Consider the following 23,585-nt stretch of genomic DNA (forward strand, 5'->3'; position numbering starts at 1 on the left):
TGAAGAGCTTCTGTGACAGTAGCAGGTATGGAAGACTGCAAATTAGTGTTAGAAAGAAAAGTTTTGGATTTGAAGATACTTGCTTTTGATCGTGTTATCATGGAATGATTATTGAGATTCGTAGGAGTATGAGAATGGGAAAGAGAGAGATCAGAAGAAGAGGGTTGGATGGTGTCAGAGGAGGGAAGATCAGAAGTATGAGAGAAAACAGGGGAAATAGGCAAAGTAGTAGAAGGAGGAGAAGATGGAGGTTGTGAAATAATCAAGGGAATGGGAACAGGGTTAGAAGGAAGGATTTCTAGAGAAGAATGTGGAATAAAATTGTATTGTGGTATATTATATGGAAAAAGATCTTCTTGAAAAAGAACATGGCGAGATATGTAAACCTTACCAGATGAAGAAAGGCAGATGTAACCACGATTGTGAATGCTATAGCCAAGAAATATGCAACAAGACGAGTGAAAATCAAGTTTGTGTTTGTTATATGGTTGAAGAAGAGGATGACAAACACATCCAAAAGTTCTTAAGGTTGTGTAGTCAGGTGCATGAGGGAAAAGAAGAGCATGAGGAGATTTGTTACCAATAACAAGAGAGGGTAAGAGGTTTATGATGTGAACAACAGTCATGAAAGCCTCAGCCTAGAACTTGAGAGGAAGGGAGGCAACAGAAAGAAGAGTAAGCCCCATGTCGGTGATATGTCTATGCTTTCTTTCGATGGATCCATTTTGCTCATGAGTGTGTGGACATATAAGACGATGATGAATGCCAAAAGTTGTAGTAAATTGTTTAAAGCATAAAAACTCTTTTGGCGGTTTGAATAGCTTTTAGTTTATATCCAGTTTGATTTTCAGCAAATATCTTAAAACGAGTAAAAGCAAGGGTATAACGACTATAGGCATCAAGAAAAGAAATATAATAGCATAACCATTGGATGCACACACAGATGAAGGTCCCCAAATATCAATGAAAACCAATTATAAAGGTGCAGTGTAACTGTTAACAGAAGCATGAAAAGGAAGTTGATGTGCCTTACCAAGCACACATGCATTACAGAATTGTGTCTGAGAGTTATATTGTATATTACAAGAGTTTAAAACACGTTGAACAACGGGAAAGTTGTTATGCCCATGCATGTTATGCCAGAGCTGTAAGAGATTAATATTCGATTTGTATACAACATGATTGGCAGTGTAAGAGAGACAAGCAGGAGAAGCAAGAAAAACATAAACCATCTCTAACTATTCCTTGAATGAGAATATGATGAGTGTCCTGATGTTTAACAAAACAAGAGTGAGGATGGAATTCAAAATACACATTATTGTCTTTAGTAAATTGAGCAACACTAATCAAATTTTTGGTAATATGAGGTACATGCAGCAAATGACGTAGAAGAAATTTTTTGTGTGTATGTGGTGCAACATAGAAAGCAGATCCAGTATGTATAATATTCATACCTTGCTCGTTGCCAACCTTTAAAGATTCAGAACCATGATAGATGGATTTGTTGTGGAAAACAGAAGGATCGTTAGTGACTTGATGGGTAGTGCCACTATCGGGGTACCAAAGAGAATCTTCTATAGTTGACGGAGCACCCAGAATTGATGGAGCAGAATCATCTTCGGCTGAGATGGAAGATTGAGAGATGTTAGCCGTAAAAGAAGAAGTGGTAGGAGGATCATACCTACACCAACAGGTATCAGCATTGTGCCCTTGTTTGTGGCAAATCTAACATTGAGGTTTACTGGAGTTCCAAGGTGTAGGATGACGGAAAGTAGAACGAGAGATAGGTCGCGGTCCAGAAAAGAAAGGCACAGAGGGTGGATACGATGGACGACTCTGATTATGACCACCGCGGTAAGGTTTGGTGTGAAAATTAGGGTGCTTGGTGGGACGAGATGAAAACCATTGCGTGGAAACCTGATTGGCTTGAATGATGGAATTTTGAGTGAGTTTATGTTTCTCAAACATTTCTTCTTGAGCCAGGAGTAAAGATTCCAGTTCGTCAGTCGTGCAGGGATCAGTAGCGAGAGAACGACAGTGATGAAACCGTCGTATTCCTCCGATAGACCATCAAGAATGGCATCTATGTGTTCGGCATTTGAAATGGAAGCATCAATGACAGATAGAGAGTCGACAGTCTTTTTGATATCAAGAAGGTAGTTTGTAACCGTGCGGTCATTCTTGGGTGTGCGAAGAAGACAAAGTTTCTTGATGGTGGCCCTTGTATGGGAGGCGTAATATGTGGATAGTCGTGTCCAGATAGTAGCAGAGGAGTCCAAACCAACCATTTTGATTAAGATGGAGGAGGACATGGAAGCCAACAACCATGCGACGAGAAGCTGGTCTTGCTTATGATAAGGAAGAAAAAGGGGGTTGACGGTGGGTTCTTGATCCTGTTTTGCAAAAGAGAGAAAAACTTAGATGGAACATCAGTGCCATCAAGAAAATGAAGAAGATCAAGCCCACAAAAGTAGCAAGAATTTGCTGTTTCCATATCAGAAAATTTTCATCTGTAAGTTTGAGAGTAATAGGAATAGAAAAATGGTGTAAAGAAGAGGTCATGGAAAAGAGATAGCTCTGATATCATGTTAGGAGAAAAGGGAAACTGAATATGTGTGTAATTGTATTCAATGTATATTTGAAATACAGAGAAATATATATAGCAATTACACTGTAATAACAGAAAGGAAACCAAGTGCCTAATAATATGAGAAAGGAGAAAAAAAATAGTGTTTATTACAGAAAGGAAACTAAGTGCCTAATAATATGAGAAAGGAGAGAAAAAATAGTGTTTAACAGGAGAGTGAGTGTACTATAACTATGGTTTAGCAACACATCACCTTCCCATATACAGGGGTTTCCGTCATAATAACTACTGGACAATGCTTATTCACTTAATTGTTCATTGCTTCTTTCACGTCTTCATGCTTCCCATATAAAATGTGCTTCAAGTACCAGCCAATACTATCAGTTACTTACATGAACCTTGTATAAACATTTTCATGGAGAAGAATGCAGAAAGTGATTACGCTCTTCTAGATATAAATTTCATTTCATTTCAAGGTGAAATCTTTGATATTCAACACAACAGTAGTCCTACAAGTAGCTTTCAACATATTTACGATACAGTTAACTCTTTAAAAAAATGAAACTCAAATAAATGATCTCAAGTCTGTACAAGTGCACTGAGTCATCTTCCATCATAACTCAGTGGCTAAAGAAAACTACCTTAAAAGTTTAAATATTTGAAAAAAGAAAGAAAGAATATTGCACAAGTAAATACAAAAAACAATCTCGTGAAACAAATTCGCCCACCACCTATAAAATACACGGGAGTCACTAATTGCATCCACCTATAACACTTGAAAACCAACCATATGAGAAAAGAACCTTGGCAGGTGTGACAGAAAGCCTGGCCACCAGCCTTTAGCTATGACCGCCTTTTGTCACATGACTCGCATCAATAGTGACAATGGCTTCTTAAGAAAATCCCTCGTGTCGATAAAACTTGAGGGATAAAAATGAATTAACCCAGGCAACAAACCAATATTAGAAGCCTGAGTTGGCTAAAATATACTATACATGTAACCACAACGAAATTTTATGCACAGCTTGGCACCTACACCTTGGTGCAATACCCCGGAAATAGCCACGAGACGGAGCATCAGAGGCAATAATCACCAGCTATTTGCATCATTCTGACCTTGCTAGTAAGAACCCAAATCCTGAGTTCTCACGTATAATTGGAGGAGGATCCACGTCTGCTACTTCTACTTGTTGCATTGATTTGGAAATGTCATCCACCGAAAATGGAATGCTGCATCCATATTCAAGATTTAAGTAGAAATGTCACAGTAAAGACTAAGCTGAGTAACGAAACTATAAACTATTTGCTGAAGTTGATAGCATACCTCGAGTCATCATCTAACAGGAAAGAAGTGCTGTGAGCATTATTAGAGTCTTCGGACATCATAGTTCTCATGTTTGTTATAACCTGTATAGAATCAGAGAGATAGTTTGTGATTTATCACACTGCAGGTATTCCACCTTGGGAATTGTAAACATGATGTACATACTCAACCACTAAGCAATGAAAACTTACGTCTGAAGACACACTGTGAGTGCCATATTTGTCATCCCAGTACATTGTACTTATCCTGTATAACTGTTGTATACTGAGAACCTGTATCAAAAGAATATTAGACTTAGTAAGAGAATCAATATCAAGTGAGCTCTAAAATAGTTGACAGAAAGGAAGAAGGCACCCACAGGGCAAAGCTCCTTTGTAATTTCATTCAGGGACTTTTTGGGTTTTTGATGTATCACCTGAGAATGAAAAATGAGTCAGATGTATCAGTATCAATCAATAATGGATTGAATTTGAATTTGTATAGGAGTAACTCTTACCAGGAATCCAACAGCCTGCCTGATATGTTTCAGTTCATCCCAAGCAGAGCCAGTGTACTGTACAAAAAGATTCAGGCTAAGATTTAAAAAAGGAAAAAGTACAGAAAGATCTGATATAGTTGACTGTTTCACACCTCCTCTGTTGCCTCAACGCACCACAGTTCTAATTCAGCAAGACCTGTTTTTACATACTCCCCATTGCTGAACGAACAACACTCCCGACGCAACAGAAGACTGCAGTGGTGATAAATATTAAGTCCACGAAAGAGTCTGATTAAGTACATGATGAAAGAGTCTGGGTTCCACAATATGACATGCAATGCAAGGAGAAAGTGGGATTACCTATTGAATAATTGAACATTGATGAATGAGAATATTTGAGTGAACACTTTTCGGACCAAGAAAGGAGGAGCCTGTTAAACCAGTATTGAAATGGTTAAGATGGCATATCGATGCTCAGACAGTGGAAATACAGAATTTGAAAGTGAGACTCACATAGTTTGCTTTCATTATCTTCAGACAATTATTTAAGCTTTTCACAATACTTTGCCAGTGAGCAATTAAAGCTTGCTGAGCAACTGCATTTGCTTGTGAGCGTCCTTTAACTAAACTCTGCCGTGAGGTTCTTGGAGCCTGCAATTGTTTTTATCAGACAAGATAAATAAACAAATAAAAACACCCAGAGTGTTAACCTTGTTAATTACCCAGTAGATCGACCAAAGGAGTGCACAAAAGTAAACAAGTGATTCATGCCAGTGAACAATTTATTTCATTTGCAATTAACAAAGAAAATTGTTCCTTTCCATGGATTTCCGTCTGATTAATCATATAGAGAGGAAAACGTTTTCTTTAGTAATCAATCTTGAGCATTTACCATAAGCTCGGTGTCTGCATGTCTAGTATAAAAAAATACTTTTTGTTAATTCAAATAGATATTAATTGTTATTCTTCACTTAAAAAATAAAATGTAAACCCAAATGATTTGTTAATTGCTTAAGCCCCTAGACCAATTAGACTTTTACAATTTTTATTTCCACCCTACCAAAAAAATGATATATCACCTGTATACACAGTCCAAGTAATGGAGATATCTCCTTCTTTAGGTTGTCTCTTATCATTCCATATATTTTTTCGAGGAAGGCAGTAAGCTGCTGCTTAAACAGCAGAGCTGGATATTTTGCTTCTACTTGCCGTAAATCATCCAGTCTATTAAGACCTCGACCATTTAGGAATGACAATCCAGCACTTTGGGGAGATGCCCTTAGCCCCTGCAATTACAGAAGGCAACCAAAATTTTAAGATAAATGAAATCCACATAAACTGATAATGTTTTCTACAGAAATGATATGCAGTTGCCTCATACTTGAGACATTCTTCCAAACAGAGAAGACGATGCTGTTCTCCGCCGTTGGGGTGTTAAGCTAGCAGCTCCAGTAGCTTTAAGAGTGCGTTGTAGTAGCAATAACAATGTAGATGTATTCGACAACCAATAAGCCAATACATCTGTATTATCCTGGGCCTTCAATGGTGCAGAATTCACTGTTAGTAACATATTTTTGGTATTTCAGAAATTGACCCAGGTACTTTTAAATGCAAAAGCAATGTGTCGTGAATAACATACAAGTAATCCCAAATATTAAGTTACCTCAACAGCTGAAGCTATTGTTTGAATGATCCGGTCAAATACACTTGTCCTTTCAACTTCAAACGACCTCCAGTGAAGAAGGCATTTATATATGACACATGCAGCCACAGGTTTGCCCCCAGAAAATCCCAAATCTTGAGATATGCACTTGATCAATAAGTCTTGGTTTTCCTGAACAAGAAAGTAAAGTTTTTAAAACAAGTTAACTTGAATGAGGGGGGAGGATTTAAATTTAAAAGTTGACATTAAATATTTGTAACAGATTCAGATTACTCAATGAATATATGTAGCCACTCACTTGCTGCTTCTCATTGAGAGATTTCTGTGGTTTTCCCTCAGATTCAGGCTCACGCACATTAGATACAGCAAGAGCCATATTCTGAAACACGTAGAAGTTTAGAATTCAACAAATTAAAAAAAATCCTCACACCAAAGTTAATGGTTGATATATACTTGTATAAAATAGCAGTGTTCTTACCGATTCAATTTTCGAATCACCATTTAAAGCACTTCCATTTTCAGGTGTCCGCTGCATATTGTGCATGAAATATCATTGTGAATCTCTTTATATGCTATAATGTCAAGTAATGACAATGTATTTTATTCTCTTACCTGAACAATAACTGTCCTTGGTCTTGCAGAAAGAGCTTTTCCAGTTGGTGATACAGCCAGTGCTTGTTGGCGAAGAACTTGATTTTCTGACTCTGCATTGGAAATTTTTTCCTCCAATCTACATAATAGAAATCAAGGTAGTATAGATGGTTATTAATGGGCAAATATAACTGTATAATGCATCCAATGGAAAAAAAAAAAAACGTTATAGACATGATGCAAGAGAATGGACGATAAACAGTTGAAGATGAAATATGAGGATAGGAGTATTTTGTAGGTGCATTGCAGGGTTGGGAGATAGTTAACTATGATATTCACAATATTTAGACTTCATATCATAAACCAACTATTCAAAAGCTGAAGTTGCTTGTGAAGAAACGAGGATGTAGCTAACAAGCCTCCTCAAAATCTCCTTAGACTCGATGTGTAGATAATGCACAACCTTGCCTATAGGGTCCTTGATTTTTCATTTTTTTTTTTCCTTTTTAAATTTAGAAGAATGAGGGCAGAGAAAGAACATGAATGGCTTTATATCTAACACATAGTTGTTACTTCTTAAATGTGATACACTTGGAATGTCATCAGAAACTGAAAACAATTCATCCATTCTTTTGAAATAATTTTAAACTATGGAACAAGTGTTCATACATGACTATATAGATCTTTTTTTTCTCCTCAAACTGTACTAACCTTTGAACCAATTCTTGAAGTTGATCCGCTTTGCGGTCAGAATCTTCAACCTTTTTAACCATCTCTTTATTTCTAGCTTCAGCCTCAACCTGAGCTTTGCTTGCCTCTTCTTTGGCCCCTTTTTCCAATAGCAGTGATTCCTGTGTCAGAGATTAAATAAGGGTACTCAATACATTTTCAATTATTCATTGTAAATATGTATAGTGCCCCACAACTATTATGTAAAAGGACTCCAATTTAAGTAGAACTCAGATTGTAGGATGAGCAGGGAGAAATTCAGCATATAATATGTAATTACTACGTTCACATTTCATTAATTTGAAAGATGATTGAAGGCCAAGGACTCTATGGAAATTAATTTAAGAGAACCAAGCAGAAACATAGTTAAAGGATAAAAAAAGTGGAGGCATTTGCAACAAAATCCATTGGGCTCTTAAAAAATTGTTACAACATATTTATAAATAATTCATATCAGATCAGAAAATATTATGACTTAAGAAGTTACTGATGTATTGTCATTTGTCAAAATGAAGATCATTTGCCTACCCTCAAACTACTGACTTCAGCCAATAGAGAAGTAATCTTTTCAGTATCTTGAATTAAAACAGGAGTCTCCTTAATAACTGGAGGTGCTTCTTCGATGGCCTTTCTTGCCGCCTCACGCTCTTTGATGACCCTGGCATTTGCTTCTTGGACTTGTATTTGCATTGCATGCAAAGCATCCTGTAACTTGGAAATTTCTTGTGCCTTTTCTTCTTCCAAATCAGTCTAATAAGTTTAAATGAAACAAGTTTATGGTATTAAAAATTGCAACATTAATATCAATAATTAACATGGAAATAAAAATATATGTAAATATATGATAATGAAGTTACTCTCAAACGCTTCTCAATTTGCAAACGCCAAGTAAGTTCTTCAACCCGCTTTTCTAGTTTGTCCTTAGCTTCTTTGAGAGCCCCAGTTTCTCTTGCAGCCTGAATACAATTACACAATATTCCTCCTAAGGCACCTTTTTAAAAGACTCAGTACACCATAACAGAGAAAGTATTATCCATACCATTTTAAGCATTCTAAGTTCCCTTCTAGCAACCCTTCCCCTCCATCCACATTGAGTAACAACTGCAGCCTTTTGCAATTGTTTATAATATGAATATGCAATTAGCCGACGCAAATGAGCCTGCAGAGATTAACAGAAATAATCATTATGGTAAGGCACATAAAAAGGTTGCATGACTTCATTTTTCTTAATAGTCTAACTATGAATAAGATCAACAAGGGCACCTGCACGTAAATTGCAGCTTTTGTTTGCTTTCTAAATCTAAATTCATCACGAGCTTTCATAGCCCTTAGACCTGTCTGTAATACAATTGCAGATGATCGTGCTTTTAAGTATGATTTCCTGGCAATGTATCCTTTGAAGTTCTTCTGCATTTTTACAGCTGCTGCTTCACGCCGCAACTGCTCATATAGTTTCCGGGACAATATTCCTATTTGTTATTGAAAAGCACCATAAGAATTAGAATCAGATTGAGAATTTGAGAGTAAGTTATACAGTACCAAACCATGAAAAAGAAACCTACATTAGGAGAAATCCCAATGATTTAAGGTTGCGTGAATTTTAGAATGCCATGAATAACACAGTATACAAACAGGGGATTTATGGAACATATGCTTAATGAATAAAGAAGCAAGACTTAAATGTTGATAGCAAGCCCAATTGTTAGAATGTCCACGTTTCCCTTTAGCTCTTTCCCAATCCTAACTATTTTTAGAGATAAGATGGACAGTTCTCATATTTGGTGGATTTGGCATTGGCAGACAGACCTAAGACATCACCACTACTATTTATAAACACATACCAATACCAATAGCTTGTTCATACAAGAGATTGTCTCGAAGTATGTTTGAATCAGTTCATCTTGCATGCAAGACAGATTACTATTAAAATGTCGCCAAGAGAACTTTTGAGGGAAAAAAAATATTTTTGTTCTAGAAATTTAGTTCATCCCAAACATACGGTTAAGGTAATGAACTACCAAATAAAGAAGCAATAAAAAACAAAGCAAACATATTCGATAGAACTAAGGAATAAGGATACCTCGCAAATTAGATTGCAGACACATTGCAGCTCGGCGCAATTCAATGAATTCCTTGCGTGCAATATGGGTACGTATTTGCCTCTGGATGACTCTAGCAGCATTTCCAAGAACCTCTGCCCTTCTTGCATCCAATTCAGCCATCTGGCCAGCTCTTAGGAAAACCTTTGTCTTTCCTATCTGGTAAACCATCATAAATCTCATGATTACATAGTATATAAAATTCATTCATACAAAAGGACTTCCATTTAGTTTAAAGTTGAAAGGTCATGAAATAAAAAATAAAGCAATTTTCCAACTAAGAAGATCATAAGTCACTTGAGGTTATAAGAAACTATGAAGAAGTTAGAAACTGGATCGAACAAGCAGATATGCCATTAAGCTTTTACTTCTATTTTGTCTTTAAGTAAAAAAAATCCCTGGAATAGTCTACAGAGAATTAGCATGAAGTTGTTTCAGAAGCTCCATAAGCCTCTTGAGTCTTCAGAGAGTTGGGTATTTTAATACTTCAACATGTCCATGCTAAAAAAACAAATCACATATGCAGGTGACATTTATTTAGAAAAATAGTAGAGCATGGCTCACTGATCGTCTTTCCTAAAACCGACCCTCCCAAACACCTTTGTCAACAGATAAAGTTGTAAAGACAAAGGAGTATCACCTGATAGCCTTTCATACCCATTTTATCCAGGATCATTTGGCATGCAACCTTGACATCATAGCTGAGAAGGAACAAGTAAAAACAATGAACACATAAGTAGAGACAAAAAGCAAAAGGGGATTCAAATACAGAGCCCTTTTCCAATTCAAAGATTAAAACAGCCCAGAAATGAGATAGATTACTTTCCGTCCAGAGCTTCAGGGGCAAGAACACCAAATCGGTTTAGAAATTCATAGAAGGTTCGTCTGGTAGGATATCCAGCACAGCTGATTCTAATTGCCTCAAGAACACCCTGAAGAAAAATGACCATCAGTCAAACAATCACCAAGTGCAAACAGGTGACAGATATTATCCCTTCTATTGTCAATTATATAAAGGCAACAATGAGAAAGAAACAGTGATATACTCACACCGCAACGCAATTGTTGGATAATGTTGAGATTTTCAAAAATAGCAGGCTTGAGAACATTATTTGGCTTCACACATCTGATATAGTGAGGTTCTGTTGAATTCAGGGTCTCCATCAAAGATTGAAGTTGCAGCTGCATGTTCCAGAAATGTGTCATTTACTACATGCATAACAAGAAAACAAAATTCCATATATCTGATACAGGATGTCAAAGACTGATAACAAAGTATAAGAGAATTAAGGAAGAGTAGTAAAAAATAATAATACTTTGAAGCGAGATCCTATTGAAGAGAACTTTGATGATTTTGAAGACTCTTCTGGAGAAGGGGGGAATAGACCAGCCACAAATGAGCATTTTGAGGCTATGAGCAAATCCTGATGTTCTGCCACTACATAATCCTTGTTTTTGTCAAGAAACATATCAGCTAGATACGTCACCTGGACAAAGGAAAAAACGTCAAAAAGAAGGAAGAAATACATTCAAGCAACAAAAAATATTAGAAAGTAATAAAAGGGAACATGTAATGAAAAAAATACCAAATATATTTACCTCCCCTGCATAATGGGATATGGTAAAACTAGTCCGAGAAAGTTTAGGTTTGATGAACCGCTTGTTGTTTTTGAATGTCTGATACAATTTCTGAGCAAATGTTTCATGTGTAGACTTTGGAAACATACTGTATTACAGGGAGGTAGTGAGTCCAAGCAAATTAGAGAGTTTATGCAATGTCTGATATTAAATATTATTATATATTATTTCCTACTCTAAACAGATTGGAAATAGCATACAGGTATGAAAATGAGAAAGTAAGAGAAGGTAACTTCAGAAAAGGTAATGCATGTAGCTTCTATTTATCTGAAAAACAATATTAGATTAACAATGAAGTCATTCCCAGCTGCATACCAGGCTTCATCAAGAAGGGCAATTATTCCTCCAGGTTTCTGCAAAAGATTGAATATTAAAATCATCACTACCTGAATTTATTGAGTGGGAAAATAAAGAGTATAAATTGGTCACAAGGCAGCAACAGTAAAATACCTTCTCTATTAAATCCAAAACATCTTGGTTGTCAACAAATTCTATGTAACTCCAATTAATCTCTTCCTTGGTGTATTCTTCTTGTTCCATTTTAAAGACATGCTGCAACCATTTGGGATTAAAAAACACTCAGTCTCCAAAGGGAAAAAATTAGAGAATATATACCACAAATTTGAACCAGAAATAACCAAACCTGATTAAAATGTTGTTGCAGCTTCTCGTTTGTAAAATTAATACAGAACTGCTCAAAACTAAGTAAAAGAAATTTGTTAGATACAAGGCTAAATACAAAACCGTAAGTGCTAGACGAAATCATTAGCTTACCTATTGAATTTAAAGCTTTCAAACCCATAGATATCAAGAACTCCGATAATAGATTTTGAATTTGGATCTTGTCCAATCGAATTGTTAATCTTCTCCACAAGCCTGGAAGCAATTATGACAGAGTATGACACCATAAAAAAGAAATCTAGAACAAATTTGGTCTAATCACACATGTCGTCAACGACAAATTATTCCAGAATGTTAATGCATGGTTATTTCAACTATAAATGTGATTACCATAATTCTAAAGTAATTTAAAACAGGCAACTAAAATTCCCAATTGATATTCAAATTAAATGTGTCAAACATAAAGGTAAATAAACAGTCCTTTGGTAAGAATAAAATTGTTTAGGTTCTTTTACATAATAGATTTTAGTTTTAGACCTTTTCAATAATTTCTTTCCTCCAACATATCAATGAAAGAGAGGATCTATTTTGTAAATTACAGCAGTGATAAAGGTTCATTACCAATCAAACAAACGAGAATAAACGGTTTTAGCTAATGCATCCCTGCTACCAAGAGCTGCAACAGGATCAAGGGTTCTTGTAATAATCTCCTCGGGCGTTACCATCACACGCTTGATAAGTGCATCTTCCAAGCTCTTACAATCACACCTACAATAATGCTATGTTAAAATGTATACTACATTGATAAAATGATAATGCAGTAATGCATAAAAGGATGATGTTGGCCATACTTTAGAAGTTCAGCGGTAACATTAAGATGGAACCTAGACTTCTCATCCTTAATGACAGAAGAGTCAATCTCCTCTCCTTTTGCAAATTCAATGTTTCCAAGATGCAAAACTGCTGCAATAACTCTAAAAATAGCCTCCTGCAATACAGGGCCATATCATTAAAGCAATCATAAAAAATCTCACTTTATTAAGAACTAGGATTCAGAAAGACTAACCTGCTCCTCCTCACTTATTCCAACAACATCCATTGCCCTTCGAGTTGCAAGATATTCCTCAGCATCATCCACTCCATCCAGCGAATAGCAGTTGGATTGATTTAAGTAATGAAAGGAGCTAGGACTTCCCAGTTTATATTTCTCTTTTTCCTATAAAATAATGTCGCAATGATTAAATATGAATATAATAACAATTTAATATAGGAGCGAATCTTTGTGATAGAGATAAGGAAACATTACAACATCAAAGAAGAACATTTTACCTCAGCTGGTGCTGCACATAGAAGGTAAAAGCAATGGTAATTTCTTTCAGGATCTGAAAGTTGACAGACACGGGACCTTTCAAGCAAATATGTCCGTATAGCTGCCCCGGAGATTCTTCCCTTGTTGTCAAATTGTATCTCGACAAATTTACCAAAACGACTGCATCTCAATCAGGGGGGGATATCATGATGTAATATGTCTTGAACAAGAAAAAAATATGTAATATGTCTTCTTTTACTACTCAGTTCAACATATAGCAGACAAACACACAATTCTAAGAGTAAATAGAATTTAGCGAATGACAAATCAAACTGATCTATCACACTTTCTTCTCCCTCACTCTATATATGAAGTAACATAATCACAATCACTTTGCCTAACCAATGTATGATCAATTTCATTTTACTTTATATACCATGTGGCTGTCAACACTCACCTTGAGTTGTTGTTTCTAACAGTTTTGGCATTGCCAAATGCTTCAAGAACTGGATTAGACTGCAAAGTAATTAATACAGAAGCAAGTATGAGGAAACCATTTCCACACCTTTTTAACACCCTACATACCTAACAAATCTATCTAGAACAAAATGAAATAATATAAAGGAGCTAAAAGTAAGTGTAAGGCTAAAAAAATATGAGGAGGACAAAACAAGAAAAATGCAACTATATATACTTCTAGAACTTGTTGTTCTACTGTACGCCCTTCTACTCCAGATCGACCCCCAAGATACGCAAGATACCGCATAAGCATCTTTGTTGTCTCTGTCTTTCCAGCCCCACTCTCACCACTAACCAGAATTGAGTTGCTTTTCCCCTCGTTAATCATTGCCCTGATGAATACAAACAATGGACATTAATAAACCATACAAAAACAATAAAACAGAAAATGAAAGGCATCTATCAGTCACCTGTACGCAACATCTGCAACTGCAAAAACATGGGGACTCAATTCTCCAAAAGCAGCTCCTTTGTATTGTTCCATCATGTGAGTATCATATAGATGTGGTAACCTTTGAAAAGGATTTATAGCAATCAGGATATTTCCAGTATATGTCTGCAATGATGATGGAGGAGTAGCATGATTGTACCATTCATATGTTTCAATACTTATGTAACATAAACAATCTCAGTAACAAATGAAATAATAGATATTTTACAATCTTACATAGATTTCATTGAGTTCATATCTAGCTGCCAAATTGTGCAGAACACCTGGTTCATGCAAGTAAGACAATTTTGTCATGTCATCTACACCTCCAGGAGGGGCCTCATTATCCTTGGGAAGAACCTTTGAGATATTTTTTACAACCTGCAACCAGATTTCCAGACTTAACCAATCATGATAGTAAGGCCTAGTATAACTCGTTTTATTACAGGTCAAACATATAGGACATAGATAATTCTGTAAATTAATATATAGTAAATGAAAAATAAATATTTAATATCTGAAAGTGATTTAACACAGTAAAAATGACACAGGAGTACTACAAAAACAATTGCAAACAATCTCACAAATACACAGTACAGACAGTTTGACTCACAATTTTCCCAGCTGTGGTGCGAACATGGACTTCTTCACCATTGATTTTAGAAACTTCTCCATCAACCCATGCATGTGCTGGATCTTCAATCCAGACATGAGAACCTACAATAATATTCACTGGTGCAGACTGCAAAGACAAATGTATTAAACATCCACAGCAAAATATATATATATATACACACATATATGTGTGTGTGTGTTATTTGCTAAAAGTTATATAATTTCTCATTGAAGCAAATATTCCCACAAGGCATGCACAAAAATTAAAGATAGTTATCCAAAGTAACCAAGTTGTTGAAGTAAGTAGCTAATATGTAACCAAGTTGTTGAAGAGAAAAGGAATGAAAGCAAATGTGCTCTGGTCATAAATGGCATTGCCAACCCTCTGGATTGAGTTTACAGAAACATGCATACCACAGTTAACTCCATTAGTTCATTTTATTTCAACAACAAGAATAATAATTAACAATGGAAATATAATGACCAAAATAAAAAAATATCGTAACAAAATGTTAGATACATAAATAAATAAATATTGGGAAATGATCATTGCAAGCAATTTCATAATTTCAGGAAGATTATGTGCAAATTATGGATCAAAATGCTAACATCATAGATAGAGTTGTAAGCTGTGAACCAGGGACTTCAACATGAAAAGTGGACGCAACATAGATAGATACACACTACGCACAGCTTACATACATGCATACACACTACACACAGCTTACATACATGCATACACACACAATTCTTGTTGTCACGGTAAATGATAACTAAAAAATTGGGTCATACAACAATACCTCAATAGTGAAGAGTAAAAGTTAATTAGTAGTCACATAGCCAATTAAAAATGTCATGTACATTTTTCTTTTCATATATACCAATCAAATATGATCTAATGGTCTTTTTTTAATTGTTTTCATTTCTCACAACAAGAAAAGTTCTCATTTGATATGTTTGATATACATATATACATACACACACGCACACACACATATATATAGTGAGAAGAAGATTCCTTATGAGAGTGAAAATAGTAAATCTAGGTCATACAGCTATACATGAATGACAAAGATTAAAAGTTTTAAAAAGTCATGCGATCCTTAAAAAGGTCGCATAACTTATTATGTGTATTAATCGTGACCATTTACAACAAAATGTAATGGTCAATATTTATTCCTCTCACTATCATATAAAAATGGCTCTTTCTATCTCTCTATATATATATACATACATACATACATACATACATACATACATATATATATATACATATATAAAGCAACATAACAAAAGATTTAAAATAATAATCAAGATTTGTATATTTTGATTGTGGTATAAGCAGCTTGCTGTGATAATGACCCTCACAAAAAACATACAAACAAACATTGTTTTTAATATCTTATACAAATTTTTAACTGACATGTTTTAAAAAAATTTAAAAATTACATATAAATATATTATTGTTATACTCATGTCCTTGAATATCCATCGCCATTTTTTCAAGTAGAAGCCGAATAAAGAGAGTTTAGGGTTTCGTATAGGGTTTAGTTATAGGTTTCATTGTCTGAAACATGTCCAACATTCCAGAACCTAAAACAAGAAGAACGTTTCTGCTTCAGGTGCCCTAAGTATGTGTTTAAAAATTAATAGACCTAAGTTCCACATTGAGTAATATCGAAATGTGCAGTTGAGTGCTTGAGTGGATTGCTTCTCCCCCTTTGACAGCTAGCTTTTAAGGAAGGTTTCTAATAAATTGCTATCAGAATTTGTTTCTAATAAATGTTATACTCATGTCATGCCCTTGAATATCCATCCCCATTTTTTCAAGTGGAAGCCGAATAAAGAGGGTTTAGTTATAGGTTTCAGTGCCTGAAACATGTCCAACATTCCAGAACCTAAAACAAGAAGAACGTTTCTGCTTCAGGTGCTCTAAGTATGAGTTTAAAAATTAATAGACCTAGTTCCACATTGAGTAATATCAAAATGTGCAGTTGAGTTGAGTGGATTGCTTCTCCCCCTTTGACAGCTAGCTTTTAAGGAAGGTTTCTAATAAATTGGCATCAGAATTTGTTTCAAGTATCTCAGAAAAGACTTATCTATGGAGGGGGCTGACCATAAAGCCAGTGTAGAGCATCATAAAATGTAGCTGCAGCCAAGACATTGACTCTTACGGGCAGTGAGGCGATATGATAGGGAAGGAGGGGCTCGGGTGGTTATCATTTGATACAATTTTCTTTGAAAAACTTTAAAGTATTATGTAAATATTACTTAGATGTTTATCTATCTTATGATGATTAGTATTAATGTAATGGTTAATGGGATGTTAGACAAGTAGTTAATGATAAACTTGTATGTAAATTTATCATGTATAAAGTTCAAAGTAAATTAATAAGTGTGATATTTAAATATGTAGTAAAATTTAGAATTTAATTTAAATACATAAATAATGTGAAATAATTCTATATCGTTGTCTGAATGTATGGACTATAATTTAATTAAAAGTGGTAAATTTGGTATTTATTTAAAAATGTATATAAAAATTATTTGGTATTTGATATTTTCTTTTCAGTCAACAAGTACTGTGTGAAAAGAAAAGCAAAAATGTTGGCATTCACCTAAGTTGTTGCCATACTTAAATCATAGACCACCATGCAGCTGTGAACTATAAGAATCGTTGATAGTCAAGCAATAGTCAAGAGCCAAAGTGATGCCTTCAGAGATGACTCAATGTTTAGTCAATATATTTTCAATTTCTTGAAGTGCCACAAATGAATGATCAAATTCTTGCAAATATATTCAACAATTTCAAGTTAAAAAGACAGTATATCAAAAGTGTTTTACTTGAGTAGGATGGGTTTATTTCTATTGTTTTTTCCTTGATACCAAATCATCGTAGCTAAGCTAGCTATTTATCTATATATATTCGATGGCACTTGCAGGAAAAGAAATCTCACTTATAACATAGCTCAAGGCACTTTTTACAAGCTTTGGAGATACCATAATCTCATACCACCCTTCTTCTCCCTCAAAACGGCCATGATAATCAGTATTGAATCAATACCAGGTAATTCTCTTTTTAAACAAACATGTAAATCTTACGACCTTCACCTCATTTATTTTAATTTCCGTCCAAGTATTCATAGGGAAATATGCTGAATAAAGAGTCCCTTCATTTTTCTTATTATTCAACTTCCCTCCAACAACCAATCTAACATTCGTAAGACTCTGATCAAATTATTTCCAAGCAATTAACCATCAAATAACGTACAAACACTGCCTGCCCACAATTTCCCCAATCTTATTCATCAACCCTTCATATTCCCCGAACTCCATTTCACAAGATCTTCTAGTAGTAATGCGTGGATCGACTAACATATCTCTCACCACAATAAATAAAAATATTTATCCGAATCATCCAAACGCCGAAAAAAAAAAATAGACTATAAACAATAAAATCCGCCAAACAAATCATAGTCACACGCAAGAATTTAAAAAAAAAATAAAAAATCAAAGTCGCGCAGATTCAACGAAGCAGCTGAAGGAGTCAAAGGAAAAGCAAGGAGACGATGGCGAGAGAGAATATAGAGAGATTAATCGGAATTTACCATGGCGATTAGTGCGGCGCGATCTCCCTGTCAACTCATCCGAGTGGAGCAGAGAAAGGAACTCAGTGAGTCAGATCGGACAGCAGAGAACGTTAGCTTTGAAGTTTGAACGACAATTGTGAGAGAGAAGAGGCTAAAATTAGAAGCTGGAGAAAACGATAAAGAAGAACAAAACAAAGGTATATGGAGCAACTTCACTCTGCTTTCTCTCTCTTCTCGAGCTTTCTCTCTCTTCTCAAAGACTTTTCAAGAAATGCTGTAATAAGAGGACAGCCACTGTACACAATTATTCATTATATATTTATTCATAATATTTAATTATACAGAAAACAAGTTTTAGCTTCTCTTTCCTTCACAGAGTTGCTGCGTCTCTCTCTGTCTTTTATTTATATTTATTTTAATATTCAAACAAATTTAAAATATTGAGGTTTCTTGTTGGGCGAAAGAGCGATGTGGGACCAGTGAAGCTGGACATTTTCGTGGCCTGCACTATGCCATTTCTAGGTCCTTGGTGAGGAATTGGAAATAAAATGTAACAAATCATTTCTTTTTAATTAGTGTTTCTACGAAATTCTAAGAATACCAATATGTTTTCTAATGGACATTGTAAATTTATACTATTATATTAAGATTTTTTTTAATTTTTAAATTGAAATTTCAATAATAAATAACGTCAATTTTTTTTTACAATAATAAAATTTCAAACACTATGAGAATTAAATTTCACTTCTTCCGTCCAATAAAATGCAATATAAGGTTTTTTCTTATAAATTAAGAATGACAGTAAAGATATTACTTATTCAAGTAAATTATTAAAATAATCTTACTTATTAAATAAGTACCTTCTTTTCACGTTGTGAATATATTAATATTAATTTAAATTATTTGAAAATAAATAAGAAGAAGAAGAAGAATATTTCATCAAAATCTGAAAACATCATTCATAATAAAATTTAAAACAAAAACAGCGGTTATTTTCAAATAAAAATAATGATTAATTTATTATATGATGTTAATATATAAATAATTGGTTTTTATTGATTTGGGAAAATAATATCAGCTCTTCAAATATAAGGTAATAAAATAAATATTTATGTTTCTAATTGTGTTACAACATTAAAATACTCATCAACTCGTTTATAGTGAACCTGCACTAAATCCAGTAGAGCATTTTAGTGTAAGTTCTTTTCTTTAATATATTTTTTATTTAAAAAATTCAAACATTAAATTTTGTTTAAAATTTTGAACTTAATTTTTTTTATAATCAGGTCTTTTTTCAGTGTTAGATTCTTTATTATAAGAATTTTAAATCTATGATATAACGTGTTCTCATGTAAGAATTGAAGATTCGGATAACTATTGAGAGAATTCGTCTCATTTTTTCTTCTTGGTTGATTGTACTCCCTTGTTTGTTCCTACCTATCCTTCCTAGTATCGGTTCTTGGTCCTCTAGTGATTTTTGAATGAGGGTATCTGCAGAAGACATTTCAACGCTCAAGTCAACAAAATGGTTTGGCACTTGTTTGTTTAACATACCTATTTCTTGGAATATGCGCTATTTATATTACCTGTAATGGGCTTTTCTTATTGGATCAAGTTTAAAGGGTTGGAGCGTGTTTAGGGCCGAATTATCTAGTTCCTAAACACATATTAGCTCTGCTGACCTTGATTGAGCGTAATTAAACTTGAACTATCAGGCGGCCCGACAAACGTGTGCCTATACTACATTCGATCGGTACACCGTTGAGATCTGAAATGTTATATCGATTATGTGGTCCTTAACAAGTATAGAATATAAGAGAGATGTAAAAAATTATTTAAGGTTAAAGTTATTGTTTGATATTAGATGATTTAAGTAATATATATCATTGTATTTTACTTTATAATCTTTTATATAGAAATTAATACAAATAATCTTTTAAGTTGTTACTTGAGGTTTCTCAAAATCTCTACCACCAATCTCATAATGGTGTGCACCACAATTTTATTCAAATTGTAGTTGGTATGAATTGAAGCAATTTATATATTTTTTTTTTTAAAAATCAATGAATGGAGTATCTATGTGCACATATATAATTTCATGGTAATTGTTGAAAAATAGTTACCATAATTTTTCAAATTGTATAAAATAATTAATAATACAATGGTTATTTTAAAAAATAATAATCATAAATTATTATCTGAAAAGATTCTTAATCAAATACATAGATACGTATTTTTTATCATTACCGTCACAGTTATGAAATCATACACCCTGTCACATGATCAAATAAAATTTATTCATTTTACATGTTTAATATTTTTTTTCAATATTCACTTTTGAAATATGAATGGAGTTTTTTTTTCAAAAGGGAAAACACAATTAAACTTTTACTGTGTTTTAAACAAATTGGTCCCTTAAAACATTCATTTCAGTTTTATTAATTCTTAAATTTATGGCACTGTTGCAGTAAACCATTTCATGTGTATTTACAGATATTCAGTTGCATAAATGTAACGTGTGCCATGAATAAGTACAACTTGTTTTTCCTGTGTATGGGTGAAGCAAGATAATTCTTATCGTTTTCATTTTTAGTTTTCAAATTTTAATAATATTAATAATAAAACAGTCACAATCCTAATTATAATATACTAATTCGCTTTAATACGTCTCATAAAAGCTTTACCAAATCATTTAAATAGAGTAAATCGTAATCATGCAATCTTTTGGTCTTTTGGTCATGTAAAGTTGTAGCCGTCATAGACTCGAGTATTTTTCTATAATAACTTTTGGGTTTAGTAGCTTATAAAATCTTTAGTATTTTTAATTAAAAATTTATATTTTTTAATTGAATATTTAAATTTTTTATATCTTTTAATTAAATAAAATAAAGGAATTTGAGGGTTAGAAATGTAGAAATTGATTAATTTTGTAACAAGAAAGACATTTACAATTACAGGCATTTTTTATTTAAAATTTTGGTGAGACAGAGAATTATTTTGGGACAAACCAATGAAATGTTGGACTATTGTTCGCTGGCACCAAAATAATTTATTAAGAAAATGGCACTTTGGAGAAGAAGAGAAGCTTTTAATAGAGACATTATGGTTGGCCTATATAACTTCGTATGGAGATCACGTTCAAACCAAAAATGTTCAACCTCAAGTACTTAGGGTTTCTTTGGAGTCTAACATTCAAATTAACCAACTTTCACTTTTATCTAATATTTATATTAATATATTTTATTTTTTGGGTTAAGAAGATTTTTTTTCTTCTAAAAAACATTTATAGAAGTTTATCTAAATAAACGTTATAGTACGTTTTAAGTTTATTTTATAAACAAGTTAAATATGTACTTGCATTTTTAGGGAGATAAAAATTATAGATGTAGCCAAATGAGATTTCAAATGATTTGTTATAAAAAAATATTATGATATCAAATCAAGGTTTCTAAACACTGTTTTTTATGATATCTAATCAAAGTTGTCATAATTTCTTTAAAGAACTAATAATAAAATAAAGTGGTAATGACTTGAAATTTGAAAAGATTAAAAAATTATCCAATATCTACAATCATACAAAATTTAAGTAATGAATTGTTTTTTAAATTATTTTTTGTGTGTTTTTTTATTTATTGATATCCTTCTCATGAAAAAATTATTAAAATGCATAGAATTTGTATACTTTTATTTGAACTTTTTATTTATTTATAAAAGTTCATGTTAGGCATCATTATGCAACTTGACATCTTAGTTATGTTGACACCTCAAGTAACAACAATCATTTGTCATCACATGAAAAAAGTATTATTAAAAAATACAAAAATATGGGGGATTAAACCAAAACTCATATATTAACAAAAACGATACATAGGTAGACTATACATATTCATAAAAAATTATAATAATAGACTAAATGGAAGCCTATTATACCAATGAAATGATTCAAGTATTTCATCGATTACGAAGCATCCACGGAACATTAGTCCTAACAGTAAACGCAACACAAACCAAGACAGTCAATGAAAAAATGTGAAGCAATCAATCATCACTACATCCACCATGGAGGCTGAATTTGTGGCATGCTTTGAGGCCACAGACTAATTGGTTGCGGAATTTTATTTCAGGTTTTAAAAATTGTTAACAGTATTGTCAAGCTACTGAGAATTTATTGTGATATTTTCGCAGTTGTCTTCTTTTCTAAAAACGACAAGTATTCGAAAGATGCTAAACATATGAAATTGAAAATTGAAATATTTTGTCGTTAAAGAGAGAGTTCAGAAACATAGAGTGTCAATAGAACATATTAACACTGATCTTATTCTTATTGCCCCTCTAACAAAAGGGTTATGGTCCATTTACGACTCATGTTGAGAATATGAGCATTATGTCTACTAGATAATGATGAATGTTGTTATTAATGTTTTATTTGACACTTTGAGCTCATTGATATATAAAAGTTTCTGAATCTATGTTTTCTACTTTATGTATATGCATGCAAATTATGGTGTGGAAAACAAGTATGTTCCTGATGATGAAAATGACATTATGTTTGAACCAATTATGGACTTCTCATTATAAAATCATATTAGGGAGAAAAAAGGATGATATAGTAGTATAGGGAATGAAACATGTTGATTAAATGACATGTAATCGTCATGACTCTTATTATTTATGTATCCTTAATTTTGATGGATGATAGAACCATTTTATGCAAAGCCTTTCAATGTGCATTATAATTTATGTAATTATTAAATCATATGAGTCAAGTGCGAGAATGTTAGAAAATTATGTAAATTAATAATGTGACTCGTATGAAATAGATTTTGGACTTTGGTCTAAATATGATTTAATAAAATAAAATGTTTATTGATTAATGTGAGAAGTTATATATATATATATATATTAATATCTAATGAAAAACTAATCTGATGGAGATTGAAAAAAATAGACAATTAAATTGAAAAGTAACAAAATCATGGATAATAATTAAGGAACAATATTGTCTAAAAAATTTACGGGTTAAATTTTTTTAAAAAGAAACACACAAATTGTATAACCAAAATTACAAATATTTTTTAAAGTCGAGAATAAAGTGAAAAAAAAAGGAGAAGTTGTATTTAGAGTTTTGGATTAGAACCAGAATTTTGCAACCATTCATAACTATGAAAGAAAGCAATGGCAAAGTGCAAAGTGGTAACACTCCAAATTACATCACATGGTTGGGTCTCCTTCAAGGTAACACCTTTCTTTTTCTCTTTTCCCCATATGCCCCATGTGTTTGATTAATTGCCTTAAACTTTCCAACTCTGCATTAAGCTTTCTTCACCTATCTTCTTTATAACTATTTTTTTAGGAACAAAAATATAATAATTTTAATGCTATACATAATCAA

The 23,585-nt window shown here is 33.2% G+C and overlaps 1 protein-coding gene across 3 annotated transcripts; it reads right to left on the reverse strand.

Annotated features, from left to right (window-relative positions):
• Window positions 1–3,136: 3,136 nt before the first annotated feature.
• LOC137807196 (myosin-17) lies at window positions 3,137–18,520 on the reverse strand. 3 transcript variants are annotated; one of them, XR_016519718.1, is made up of 39 exons: window positions 18,212–18,486; window positions 14,602–14,730; window positions 14,226–14,369; window positions 13,969–14,114; window positions 13,734–13,890; window positions 13,497–13,555; window positions 13,060–13,219; window positions 12,797–12,946; window positions 12,582–12,718; window positions 12,352–12,498; window positions 11,884–11,985; window positions 11,753–11,810; window positions 11,560–11,661; window positions 11,425–11,462; window positions 11,071–11,197; window positions 10,788–10,958; window positions 10,522–10,653; window positions 10,294–10,403; window positions 10,112–10,172; window positions 9,453–9,630; window positions 8,636–8,841; window positions 8,412–8,531; window positions 8,230–8,328; window positions 7,901–8,122; window positions 7,355–7,494; window positions 6,665–6,782; window positions 6,531–6,581; window positions 6,351–6,431; window positions 6,053–6,223; window positions 5,771–5,946; window positions 5,469–5,675; window positions 4,903–5,040; window positions 4,750–4,820; window positions 4,542–4,641; window positions 4,408–4,464; window positions 4,270–4,326; window positions 4,103–4,183; window positions 3,912–3,994; window positions 3,137–3,817 (listed from the first exon to the last, which is right to left on the reverse strand). XR_016519718.1 is itself a non-coding variant. In XM_068607691.2 (39 exons), exons 1-39 carry the CDS (start codon window positions 18,212–18,214, stop codon window positions 3,694–3,696), a joined length of 4,593 nt encoding a protein of 1,530 aa, XP_068463792.1. In that variant the 5' UTR covers window positions 18,215–18,520; the 3' UTR covers window positions 3,137–3,693. The 3 variants fall into 3 exon arrangements, 2 of the variants coding, with proteins under 2 accessions (XP_068463792.1, XP_090156840.1); XM_068607691.2 differs by having other exon boundaries at window positions 5,771–5,926; window positions 18,212–18,520; XM_090300714.1 differs by having other exon boundaries at window positions 5,771–5,926; window positions 11,753–11,800; window positions 18,212–18,482.
• Between the last annotated feature and the right edge of the window lie 5,065 nt (window positions 18,521–23,585).

Source organism: Phaseolus vulgaris, chromosome 3, assembly GCF_051622355.1.
Source record: "Phaseolus vulgaris cultivar YP4 chromosome 3, ASM5162235v1, whole genome shotgun sequence".
NCBI classification, from domain to species: domain Eukaryota; kingdom Viridiplantae; phylum Streptophyta; class Magnoliopsida; order Fabales; family Fabaceae; genus Phaseolus; species Phaseolus vulgaris.